At 39.8% G+C, this 13,739-nt stretch overlaps 2 protein-coding genes across 5 annotated transcripts in view; both read right to left on the bottom strand.

Moving 5' to 3' along the window:
• Window positions 1-55: 55 nt before the first annotated feature.
• Window positions 56-2,494, bottom strand: avp (arginine vasopressin). Its single transcript, XM_084086715.1, has 3 exons — window positions 2,334-2,494; window positions 1,159-1,363; window positions 56-327 (listed from the first exon to the last, which is right to left on the bottom strand). Exons 1-3 carry the CDS (start codon window positions 2,451-2,453, stop codon window positions 188-190), a joined length of 465 nt encoding a protein of 154 aa, XP_083942841.1. The 5' UTR covers window positions 2,454-2,494; the 3' UTR covers window positions 56-187.
• A 7,344-nt stretch (window positions 2,495-9,838) lies between these two features.
• Window positions 9,839-13,739, bottom strand: part of ubox5 (U-box domain containing 5) — a 12,597-nt gene continuing 8,696 nt past the window's right edge. For all 4 annotated transcript variants that reach the window (XM_084086678.1, XM_084086676.1, XM_084086677.1 and 1 more), the window contains exons 3-5: window positions 12,292-13,357; window positions 11,276-11,398; window positions 9,839-10,117 (exon numbers count right to left, since the gene is read on the bottom strand). In XM_084086678.1, coding sequence (XP_083942804.1) covers window positions 9,915-10,117; window positions 11,276-11,398; window positions 12,292-13,357 — 1,392 coding nt within the window. In that variant the 3' untranslated portion in view covers window positions 9,839-9,914. The remainder of the gene's footprint in view (window positions 10,118-11,275; window positions 11,399-12,291; window positions 13,358-13,739) is intronic.

Consider the following 13,739-nt stretch of genomic DNA (forward strand, 5'->3'; position numbering starts at 1 on the left):
AAATATCTGTATTATAACCACACAAAGGCAGTAACAGGTCTTGCTACTTTTGGGACAAACTCAAATCAAAGTGCTTAAAATAACAAGAGAACTGCGATGACAAACCAGATTCACATCTGTTTACTACATACAGTATGTACACAGTGTTGAGCAACACGTGTGAATGAGTTACAGACATAGATCACGATCAGAAGGGTCTTTGTCTCCTCGAGGCCAGATTCAGCAGATGCAGAAGCATTTCTCCTGATAAACTCTTCAGTCCAACGCTGTCTTCAGCCGGAAGAAACCGGACGTCTTCAGAACATTCTGGATCCAGAGAACATCCCTCTGCCGGATAAACCACACGCATTAGCTTTATCTGTCAGAGAATCTGTGTGATGTGTGACTGTATAATACACCCGGCGCCACACAAGTGTGTTTTGCTAGGTTCAGCCCAACGCAGTTTTCATTTTAACATCTTGCACCACTTATCCTTTTCTCTGGGTCATTTTGACCCGGAAATATTTTTTTACAATTTTTAAAAAATTTAGTGTTCATCAGAAGGATTCAAGACCCTAGGACTTTTGTCGCACTTGAACCACGAATACACAATTTTTTTAATGGATTCGAGGAGTTTTGTGGTTGAAATTTCAAAAAGTAACAAATCCTTTCATCGTGGGTCAATTTTACCCCCTTAGGAATGAATGGAAAGCGAGGAATGCTTCAGTACACATAGAAAAACTAAAACTGCTGAAACTTTACCAGAAAATTTCATAATGTCTACATGTGTATCTGAATGCATACTGAAGCAAAACTGACTTTAGGACCCAGAGGAACAGCTCATTTACTCCATATAGAGATATAAGGCCATATAGAGTCAAGAAATATCATGTTATATTATTATTTTCCACAAGAGGTCGGCAAAGACACACAATGTAAGATATTTTAGCTGACTCTGGTTGGTTTATTGCACGTTATGCCCAAAACACACCCATTACTCATTAAGAGAATAGGAACAACCCTTTTAGACTATGCACCGGGACCGCCGACCATTTTTCCCATTGTTAAACTAGCAAAAGTGGATTCGGACTCGCCCTGAGTGCGCTTTAGAGGAGCTTAGATCGTTAAAATAGGGCCCTGTGTGTGTGATGTGTCTCATGATGTCGGTGTTTTGCTCACCCGAGTGGCAGCAGAGCCCCGGAGCGGCACACACGCCCCCTTCGGCCCCGCAGGGCGTCCCGCTCGACTCACAGGCTCCGGGCAGGAGATTCTCCTCCATGCAGTTCAGCGTCTCTGGAGACCCGAGCAGACACCCGAGCCCGGCTCCACAGCAGATCCTGGGGCCCACACACCGGCCCTTATTCCCAGGACCGCACGCCATACACTACACACACACGCACACAGGCACGCACAGACACACACACAAATAATTACATTATTATTATTAATAATAATATTTTCATCATGTAAATTGATTATAACATAAATGCCACGTTGAGGAGATATTATAATAATAATAGTATTTAGAGATTTATTTTTATTTTTATTTTCATTTTATTTTATTATATAGTATATAGTTTTATCAGATTTTTTTTATATCTATATATTTTTATGTCTATATTGGCCTATTGTCTCTATATAGTCTTGTGACATAATGTAATAATGTCTATATACTTTTTGTCTATAAATTTTTCCTTTCAGTTTTAGTTTGTTATTTTAGTACATCAAATTATTTTAAATACATTTTTATTTTTATTTTTTCCATTTTCTTTAAAATTTTAGTTCAGTTTTAGTCTTTTTTTTTGTCAGTTAAAAATATGCCTATTTTTTTGTGTTTTATCAGATTTTTTTTAATGTCTAAATATTTTTTTAATATTTTTTTTTTTCAATTTTAATTTTTTATTTTAGTACATTAAGTTAAACTAAACAAAAATGAGAAATGTTGACTGAAATTAGGCAACTAGGTGTTTTTTTATTTATTTCAAGAAACAACTTTTTTTTTCATGCATGGTTATGGTTTTTGTTTTAGTTAGATATAATAACCCTGTTTGAAATATATCCATGCATTATATGTATATTGTATATGATATACATTGAGCCTTGTATATTATATATAGCCTACATGATATACAATACTACTGAAACAGCATGACACATTGATAAATATGTAGTTGCTAATAGATTTGGTGATGGTGAAGTGATGGAGTGATGGAGTGATGGTGAAGTGATGGAGTGATGGAGTGATGGTGAAGTGTTGGAGTGATGGTGAAGTGATGGAGTGATGGAGCGATGGTGAAGTGATGGAGTGATGATGGTGAAGTGATAATGATGGAGTGATGATGAAGGTGTAGTACCTGTCTGCCGGGCTCGGATCTCTTGCCTCCTCTCGGGCAGTTCTGGATGTAGCATGCGGACGAGAGCGCTGAGAGCGCGAGCACACAGAGAACACACACGTGCAGCAGAGACTCAGACATCTCCTCACACACACACACACACTGATCCACTGATGCTCAGAGATGCTTATATACACCTGCAGCTCCTCCTCCTCACACACACACTGATGCCTCTCGACACACACCTAACACACTTCTGCTGCATCGACCTTCAGGTTCTCATAGTTTTGTTCTAAAATGAGTTCAACATCCATCCTCAGACCTTTTTTTTTCCAGAAACACAATGGCATATGGGTGGAGGTCAAAGGTCATCACTCATAGTGGTCTGTACTCAGTTTTAAACATCAGAGGGTTAAAATACTGTACTGCTAGAAGGAGTTTTGTGTTGATACTATAACAATGCAAAGTATATGCTCTTAACCTTGCAGTTTTTCACATATCATGGAAGACTCAATTTCTCCATTTCTTTGCACAAAACTCTCCAGAAAGTGCCATTTAATGGTTTATTTTTCAAAAAAATAAATAAAAAAAATATATATATGTATGTACCGGTATATATATATACAACAGTTCTTTTTGGTTCTCGAATCTGATTGGCTGAGAGCCTTTTCCAGTTACTGTAATCACGCAGTAACGGCACTCTCTGACCGTTTCACCATTTGTATCACTCCGCTTGCGGCGAGTTGGCGACTGTCATGGCGGTCGAGCAAATCCACCATATGTTTTAAAATACTGTTGTTGTGTTTTAAGAGTTTTTTAGGCGAAAATTGAGTTATTTAGACTAATATATAATCATAGTGCCTATTTTACAATCTATTGAGACACTTTCGCCGACAGAGGCCGCTCAGCTTCACTTAAATCCTGCACTAAGTACATTTGACTGAATTGTTTGCCTATGTTTATTTACTATTTTCTTTTATAATGGCTATTGTTGATAATTTACATGTTGTTCAATAAGTAAGGGATAATCCACGGCTAGCCGTGCATTAAAGGATTTTAATGCACGACGTAGAGGCGAAGAACCACCCGACGCGAAGCGGAGGGTGGTTGCCTCTACGAAGTGCATTAAAATTCTTTAATGCACGGCTAGCCGTGGATTATCCCGCTTATACCTTGGTTATTTGCCAAGTTAAAAATAAGTTAAAGCTGTAACTGATGTTTACAGTGTCATTTTTTTAACAGACGTGTAAAAATGACGGTTATTTCTTAAGTTAAGGCTCGTCAGTTCTTGCACTCCGACCGCTTTAAATAAAGTAGAGCCATCGGATTGCTTTTATTTGAATGAATTCACATTTATTTAAATTCATTATTAAAAGAGAGAGACAGAGAACTGAAGGAGAAGGAACAGAGAGAGAGAGAGAGAGAGAGAGAGAGATGCGTGCGCGAGTTACCTGTGTGCGTCTCTTCTTTAAAGTCTATCAGCTAGCGTCCCCTCGTTGCTTAAGAATATAGCTAACTTAATGATTCTTTAATGGATTTATTACAATTATTTATGAATGACAGGCAGTGACAAGGTAATCTTTATTTGAACTAATCATGTCATTTATTTATTGTTATTTCTTTGTGCCGCTTTTTTGTCATTCAACGACTTCTCCAAGTCTTCTATTTCGTCTTGTGCCTGGGCCCATTTCTCAGAGTTGCCATATTCACCATACAAATTAAACGATATGAAAAATTCATCCATTTAGCCTACCTAAATAAACGTTTTCATATGCGTCTCTCACTCTGCTTGCAAGTGTATCTGTGTTACTATGGTTACCAATGTAGCGGATTCATTTCGAACTGTAATCAAACTGACTGGAACTACCTGTGCATTAAACGGTTTTACTGCACACCTTCCAGCCAATCAGAATCGAGTATTTAAACAGCCCATGGTATAAATATATTTAATTTTATATAAATATTTGCCGTATTAATTATTTGGGGTTTGAGAAAGGATCGTGTTATGGACTTCTGTGAAAGTTACATAATTACGCCATTAGATGGCAGCAAAGACTGTCTTTATGATTGAGTCAGAACAAGGAAGTTGTTTAGCGCTGTCATGTGAAGGACAAAGCCGAACATTTTGCTTTCCTTACGACATTCAAACTGATTTTCTGGATATAATAGTATGGGCATCGACCTGAAGAATGAATACTGTATATCAGATGCAGGTAATACACTCATTTATCCGATCTCTCTCTCTCTCTCCTAATACCATGATACAGCAAGCTTCAATGAAGCGACTCAACGTTCCTTCGTTACTAGTTCTAAAGTGACGTTTTATAATTAGTAACGGAGTCTTGGGCTCAACTAAAGCAATAAGGGGCTTATTGCTTTTATAAAACGGTTACTCCGTAAAAAATATTTATTTCAATATGTATTTTATTCATAAAATAAATACAAGCAACAAAAAATATAACGTTAACACATTTATTCCTCCGCCAAGCAAAGTAGTTCCAAAGAGGTTGCCAAGCAACACATGCAGCAACGGTTTCGAACGCGGCTCAACCAATCAGAATCAAGGACCGGAACTATCCGTTTTATAGAGCTGGTAAGTCCCGCCCCTTCCGCAAAACCCCGCTGGACCTCAAAGTTGAAAAACCGTCAATGCAAGTGAATGGGAGAAAATAATTATTTTCTGGTCCCGTTTGAATTTTGCCATGAATGTGAACATATGTTGTCTGTGAATTTTTTATATACGGGCTCTGGTCAAACTATCAATTTGAGATTTGAATCCATGGCGGAAGAAAGTAGTTCTTCACAAAAGAGGGGTTTTAAAGACACTCCGTTGTTGTTTCTTATTTATTTACTCACGTGTGCCGTCGAACTGTTGTATAAACGCAATATCACACTTGTAGCCGAGCGATATGGCTTTATATGAGTGATTATCTACCGTCGAATCACAGCCGTGCTGATATACAGCCATATCGCACTGCTACTCGTGTGATATTGCTCACACACACACACACACACACATATATATATATATATATATAAACTTTACTGACTCATGGTCCAATTTTTAAAACATACCCAACCTATAAAACAACAACAATATTAGAACTATATCTGAAAGTGAAGAGACTTCTGGAACACAAGGATCAGTTTGTCGCAGGACTGAATGTGTTAATGTTTCAAGAGGAAAACTGAGTGACAGGAGAGAGTAGAAGGTCAAACCTGCAAAATCACAGATATGTGATTCATCTGAGCTCAGGACTAAACTGTGGAAACACTGCTCAGTATTCAGAGCTGCACAAACTCTAATCTAATGCATACTGTTCATGCACACGCAGGACAACAAAAGAACAATATCATAAATAACACCTGGGGAAATCAGACGTGCTTCAGGAACATGAACTGTAAATGAGCACAGATAATAAACTCATCAGTAATGATGCAAACGAGGTTCAGTCACCTTATTTAAACCAGTACAGCAAGAACAGAAATAATTGTCATTATGAAATTCTACACGTACAGTAGGCTAAGTTATTGATCATTGTTTATAATAAGACTTTAGAAATCAGTGGCAGGTTTTAAAAAAGCTAAATTATTCATTAAGAACATTATGTAAATTTTTACTGAATAGACAAACAATTTTGGCTTTGCTTCCAAAAAATGTATGACACATCATCAGAATACATTACACTGTAGAAGACAGTGGTCTGCATCAAAGTTTATTATTTACTCCATTATGATCTCGCATTCATAAAGAAAACATCTGCATCTGACGCTCAACTGAGGACAGAATGAGTTGCTATGAAGAAAATATATGGATATTTATGTTGAGAATCGATCAGTCAATGTTAGGGATTTTCAGGAGGGATGTATATGTATCAGTGATATTAAATATACATATATCAAATGATGTTGGATATTTTAAATGCACACTGCAAAAAATGACTTTCTTCCTCAGTAATTCTGTCTTGTTTTCCAGCACAGATATTTAACCCTCTTGTGCTCTTCGCAAGTCAGTCAAAAATGACTTGCATTTATTTTTTATTTAAATGAAATTAATGTTTTAGTTCGATAATGTTTTTATTTATTTCATATTTTGTATTTTTAGGGGATTTTATGCTACTAAATTATATTTACGCTGTATTTATAATTAATTTATTCACTTTTTGAGCATAGACCTGAAAATTTTATTTCCAACTTAAACTGTGGTAAATCTTGAACGCTTTAGAGCGACAGACTGAAGTTTGATCTCTTTGCAAAGACGACACTTGGCAGATTATTGCTGAAGTGAAAAAAGTTTTAAAAAGTGATATAAAAAAAAAGTTACAGAATTTTACATTTATTGTTATGAAAAAATGTGCAATAATACTATTTTCAATTTTTATATGAAATATATAATTTCAAAAACATGTTTTACTCTAAAACTGTGAGAAAATCAAAGCCATAAATCTAAACAAGTTGTGTTCAAAATCTGAGGTTGATATCTCAGTAAATGATCTTTCAGTGAGATGTAGTTCGGCTGCAGTTCCAAACGCTTCCACTAGAGGAAACTCGTCTCATTCATTTCTAATGTGCTCATTTCTGACCGCGAGGAGCTCAAGTGTGATTAATTTTTACAGGAACATTTAAATAAAGTCACAATTGCGAGATGTAAACTCGCAATTGTGAGATAAAAAGTCGCAATTATCTTTTAAATTTTTTTTATTCTGTAGCGGAAACAAGCTTCCATAGTTTACCAAGATTCGTACCATTCCAAAAAAAAAAAAAAAAGTACAACTTTTTGGTTACAAATGAGCAAAGAGCACTAAGACATTTAGATGTGACACAGTGTGTGTCCTTCAGGTGTGTGTGTGATTGTGTGGAGGACAGAAAGTTCAGTTTAGCATTTCAATAGATGGCAGAGGTCAGATCTGTTCATTCGCACACAAAGAGAGTTCATCCTTGAGCCGCTGTATTAAACTCCTGCGCTTCAATAACACTGAACACACACTGAACTCAAGGATCCTTCATTCTGTCCTGCAGAAAACAGCCTGAGATCCGAGTCTAGACTGAAAGAAGAGTCTCTTCTGCTCACATGGCTGTGTTTATCTGATCAAAAATACAGTAAAAACGCTGAAATATTATTATAATGTAAATCATCTGTTTTCTATGTGAATATATAGTAAAGTGTAATTTATATCCTGTGATCAAAGCTGAATTTTCAGCATCATTACTCCAGTCTTCAGTGTCACATGATCCTTCAGAAATCACTCTAATATGATGATTTGATGATCAAGAAACATTCATTATTATATTTCACTATTATTACTGTATTTTTCATCAAATAAACACAGCCTTGGTGAGCAGAAGAGACTCTTCTTTTAATAAATTCTTCTTACTGACCTCAAACTTTTGAATGATATTGTATATAAACAAGAAATTTTCATTTAATGTATTTTAGATACACAATATTAACACACACACATATATATACACTCACCTAAAGGATTATTAGGAACACCTGTTCAATTTCTCATTAATGCAATTATCTAATCAACCAATCACATGGCAATTGCCTCAATGCATTTAGGGGTGTGGTCCTGGTCAAGACAATCTCCTGAACTCCAAACTGAATGTCAGAATGGGAAAGAAAGGTGATTTAAGCAATTTTGAGCGTGGCATGGTTGTTGGTGCCAGACGGGCCGGTCTGAGTATTTCACAATCTGCTCAGTTACTGGGATTTTCACGCACAACCATTTCTAGGGTTTACAAAGAATGGTGTGAAAAGGGAAAAACATCCAGTATGCGGCAGTCCTGTGGGCGAAAATGCCTTGTTGATGCTAGAGGTCAGAGGAGAATGGGCCGACTGATTCAAGCTGATAGAAGAGCAACTTTGACTGAAATAACCACTCGTTACAACCGAGGTATGCAGCAAAGCATTTCTGAAGCCACAACACGCACAACCTTGAGGCGGATGGGCTACAACAGCAGAAGACCCCACCGGGTACCACTCATCTCCACTACAAATAGGAAAAAGAGGCTACAATTTGCACGAGCTCACCAAAATTGGACAGTTGAAGACTGGAAAAATGTTGCCTGGTCTGATGAGTCTCGATTTCTGTTGAGACATTCAGATGGTAGAGTCAGAATTTGGCGTAAACAGAATGAGAACATGGATCCATCATGCCTTGTTACCACTGTGCAGGCTGGTGGTGGTGGTGTAATGGTGTGGGGGATGTTTTCTTGGCACACTTTAGGCCCCTTAGTGCCAATTGGGCATCGTTTAAATGCCACGGCCTACCTGAGCATTGTTTCTGACCATGTCCATCCCTTTATGACCACCATGTACCCATCCTCTGATGGCTACTTCCAGCAGGATAATGCACCATGTCACAAAGCTCGAATCATTTCAAATTGGTTTCTTGAACATGACAATGAGTTCACTGTACTAAAATGGCCCCCACAGTCACCAGATCTCAGCCCAATAGAGCATCTTTGGGATGTGGTGGAACGGGAGCTTCGTGCCCTGGATGTGCATCCCACAAATCTCCATCAACTGCAAGATGCTATCCTATCAATATGGGCCAACATAAAGAATGCTTTCAGCACCTTGTTGGATCAATGCCACGTAGAATTAAGGCAGTTCTGAAGGCGAAAGGGGGTCAAACACAGTATTAGTATGGTGTTCCTAATAATCCTTTAGGTGAGTGTATATTGAAGGGGATGGATTGGAATGCACTGCTGCTTCAATGTATATGTAAGGAGTGATTATAATCAAATCAATATTTTTCCTTCTAAATATCAAATGAGTTGAATGACTTCTCTGGAGATTTTACTTTGTTATAGAAGTTACCAGTGTTATTACTGAAATGTTCTTTTCATGTATTCTTTAATGTCTGTATTTGATATATGAATGCAGTAACATTGCTTGCCTATTTATCCCGGCTTCCAGAAATGAAATGAGGACATGTTTTGTGTCTGAGAAAGGTCTTCAACGTGTTAAAACATATATGGATCATTGAAGTCTATAGTTTAAGGGACCATTTCTCAGTTAAAGCCTATATTTTCCATTTAGACTAAAGTGTCCTATCCTGAGAGAAAGAACTTGTTATCTTGATGTTTTGAGACGAGACTCCTGTTTATAGTTAGAGCCTGGCCAAATCCAACCTTGGAAAAGGTGTGTGTCGGTGTGTGTGTGTGTTAGTCTTCTTGCTTACAGGTTAAGGAACCACTGGCATTATTGGAGATTGACTGAGTTGTTGTTCGAGACATGCTGGTGCCCAGCAACCCAAATCTGCGACCTGGAAGGTCATGACGTGCCTGACTTCAGGGTCAGAGTGTCAGCTGCATAATCGATGGAGATATGCTTCAGTCTGTCTGTATATGTGTGGAAAATTACTATGTTTATCAATTTCTTAGCCAATCAGAATCATTCAACCTGTAAGCAATGACGTAGCTTAGACCTTGGAATGGTATATCTGCTGTATATATATATATATATACACAGAATATATTACCTGCAGTTATTAATAATAACAAATTCCTTTTCTTTTTCAACAATATTTAATGAAAATTATACACAAAATCTGCAAACAAATGAGCTCATGATGAATGTTCAGGCGTGTTTCAGTGATGCACTCGTGTGACGTCGCCGCCGGATGCAGATGTGCCACATGTGGGACACGTGATCTTCAGCGTCTGGGAGTCACACGGCCGTTTCTGCCGCAGACACGGTCCACACGTGAGGTGAGCGCAGGGCAGAGCGTACGCCGGGACGCCGGAGGAATATACCGACAACGAACACGAGCAAAACACACATGTGTGCCGTCCTGGAAAACACAGAGAAGTTTATCGGCAAAGTCACAATGAATACAACAAATAACAGTGATCATTCACGGTAACATTCAGCATTTACTGAAACAAGCTGGCAAAGAGTTAACATCAACGTTTGAAGTCCCCCTGTAGTCATTTAATCCCTTAAAACTTTTACATATTTACAAAATTACATATTTAAACGTTCTTTAATACCTTAAAATATCTTGAATGTAACTCGACACCCTTGCCTCATTTAGTATGCGCAGTTCTATGAATATGCAAATGAGCCCCGCCTCCACTCACTCAGCTCAGAGATCCACTGGTTGACGATCACACGTTGATCTGATTGGTTACAAGGTAGTTTGTGACGTCAGAAACACCAGCGATTTCAAATGTTTATGATATGACGATAGCTTTTCTCAGTTTGAAGCGTTAAAAAGCTCAAATGATGTTTATGCAATCATGTCCTCATATAATGATGCGGCTGAGGCTGAAAACAGCGCAAGCGTCACGCGTGCTCCAGTGTGTGTGTGTGTGTGTGTGTGTGGTAAATGAAATCAAGCGTCTGCGCTATTCATTTAGAGACACGCACCTGCTTTTTAATTCATCAAAGTTGACAAATTCCGTGACATTCCGCTTTATACAGTAAATTCCGTTTTTGTGACTGGATTCCGCGATTCCGTCCGTGTTTTCTGCATCACGGAAATCACAGGGCCCTATTATATTGAGGTGATTTATTGCAACTTCAGCAAAGTCTGCTACTGCCTGAACTCTGAGAGACGACTGATGCGTGATCAGTGAAGCGGCTCCAGTCAGCAAGTGCTTTCGGTGTGAGAGTGCAAAACTTTCAGTGCCTTCAGCTTTCCACGTTGATTGGCCGGACTCGTGACTCCCAACAAATCAGATGGGCGGGGTCATTGGTCTAGTCTACAGAGTGGTGAGTACTGCGTCAGAGACAAATATAGCGCATTTCAAAATTCAATTATTTTATCGGCAAATCGGTTTTGAAAATGGCCGATACCGATAACCATAAAAATGCTTAATATCGGCGCCGATAATCGGTCGACCCCTAGGTTGCATCATTAGCCCTATTCAGACAGTAATAGTTTCTCATGTAAATAAATAAATATAAAATAAATAAATTTGCATGGCCAAAGCCATCAGTCTCGTACCAGTGGAAGCGTCCCCACGGGAAGAGGTTTTGCTGGGTGAAGTGAACACTGGTAACCCGTGAAGCGCAGCGTTCAGCGCCTGATCTAAACTGTCTGCTAATCGCCGCTCATGCGAGTCCGACTCTGAAACACAAGGAGAAACACATCAAAAATGAACGTGAGCAAAACATGCATCAGAAACCAAGGCTGCAAACATTTTTGGGGGATTTAAAGTCCCTTCTTCTCTATTGTGTCGTATATCCGAGTGAAACGCTTCAGGAACGAGAACAAATGTGGGCGGGGCTTGATTTTGTCTGTGGGGAACTGATTGGATGGTTGTGGTTTGCTATTGGCTGATCTCATGTGAGTGACAGGTTAAAGCCCCGCCCACATCATCAGAGAAGAGAAGAGATGCTGCAAGAGGAACTTATTCTGATTCAAGATGGTCAGGAACATCAACTTAACACAATAATGATGATAAATCGTTTAGATTAAACACTGCAATATTGCATTAAACAAAAAGAATTGTCAAAAGAATTGAATTCCATTCAAAATCAATTCCACAACCAGGAATCAGAATCTAAAATTTGGTGGATTCTGTGAACAGTAATTTAATTTAAATGTTTTGACAACACTAGTACTAAAAGTGGTTTTGGTCTATATTGCTAATTTTGCCCTTCATGACGACTGTGAGGAGGGTGAATGTTTTTATAACTCATCCGTTTAAATTATATTAAGCCTTAAAGTTCTGCATAATTAAGGGCGTGGCCACTTGAGTGACAGGTGGATTGCCGCTGATTTCACTACTAGCTGTTTGTCTGCTGTCTGTTAGCGTCACCTCAGCTAATCCGCCTCGCTGCACATTTACGTTTATCCGGGAGTGACGCGCGGCCAAGATGGCGACGGCTGGCTCCGCCCACTTTCAGCTTCAAAAACGCTACGAGTGATGTCACGAACACTACGAACATATTTATTATTCCTAATTCATCTACATAGTGCAGAGTATCAGTGAGTTGTATGATTTGTGACATTCAAACCTGAGTGAGTTTGGAGAGTTTTCCTCGACGGAGAACGACCGGGATCAGCGCTAGTGGAGGGAAAGCTGGAGTCGTACTTTCTTTTAGCAGAACGGCTCGGAGTCGATCCTGAAACGGATCCGTGAAATCTTAAAGTTTCCGTGTTTCTACTGGAGTCTGCGACAGTTTTAACCTCTGCAAGTCTTGACGGCTGTGGATTAGCTAGAGGATTATTCCTGCTCCCGACTCCTGTGCATCCCGTCTGCAGAGCCAAGCGGTCAATACGGGTTTTTAAGAGAGGATTCGGAAGAGGTTTTGAGCTTTGGGAAAAAGGAACGCCGGTAAACGGGTCGTTGGGAAGACGACCCCACGTCGCTTCTCTCTTCCAATACTCCTCTAAAGTGCTGTTATCAATGATCACTCCGCTAGGCAGGATCATCGGGAAAACCATGAGTTCTTGTGTAAGCGGATCTAGGAATTCCTCTGGGATTGGGATATCGGTTGTGATATTCCCAGTTGGTTTGGGAGGAACTGCAATCGTGTGGTTTGTGCGTTTAACGCTGTTTAGATGTGCTTCCAGAATTTTTTCAAGTTCGGAAGCAGGACAGGATCGGGAAGGAGACGCCCAAACGGAAAGGGATTTGATTCCCAACACACACCCTTTGCTGAAGGGAACGCTGATTCTGAGATGAGCGACGGATACGAGTGATCCGCGACTCCAAAGATTTTGCGCTTTGGCTTCGGATTCCGGCGCAGGAGGAAGATCGGGAAACGGATCCCGCGGTTTGAACGCAGGATTTAGGAAACACACTCGAAGCTCCTCTTGTAAGTCACTCCGAGACACGAGCTGGAAACGAACGCCGTCTCGATCCGAACAGACTAGGATCTCAATCCTACAGGAGCTCCGGCCCGGGTCGGTTCCCGAGGGAAAGAGCTCGAGGTCGAGTCGGCACAGATCCACACACACCGGGAAGCTCAGCGTCACGTGGACGGGAGGGCGGAGGAAGTACTCGAGCTTGAACCCGCGCCGGCGGGCGATGGCGTCTCCGGAGAGAAGGTTCGAGACGTCGTGTCCGTCGGCACACAGCTGCGGGAGAAGAAGAACACAGGGAGAGGTTGAAGGACACACACACACACACACACACACACGTCATATATGTATTCTTGGTACAGAACATTGGAAGGTCAGATCGCACACAACACTCTCGTCCGTCGAGACACAATACAGTCAGAGCTTTATTACTCATGATCTCAGAGGGGGTTTAAAAGGAACATTGGAGGAGAATATGTCAATATTTACACACACACACACATACACACACACAGACACTCTCAAACACACACACACACACACACACACACTCAAACACACACACACACACTCAAACACACACACACACACACACACACACAAACTCACACACACACACACACACACACACAATCTCTCAAACACACACACACACAAA

Source organism: Abramis brama (assembly GCF_963993115.1).
Source record: "Abramis brama genome assembly, chromosome: 16".
Lineage (NCBI taxonomy): Eukaryota > Metazoa > Chordata > Actinopteri > Cypriniformes > Leuciscidae > Abramis > Abramis brama.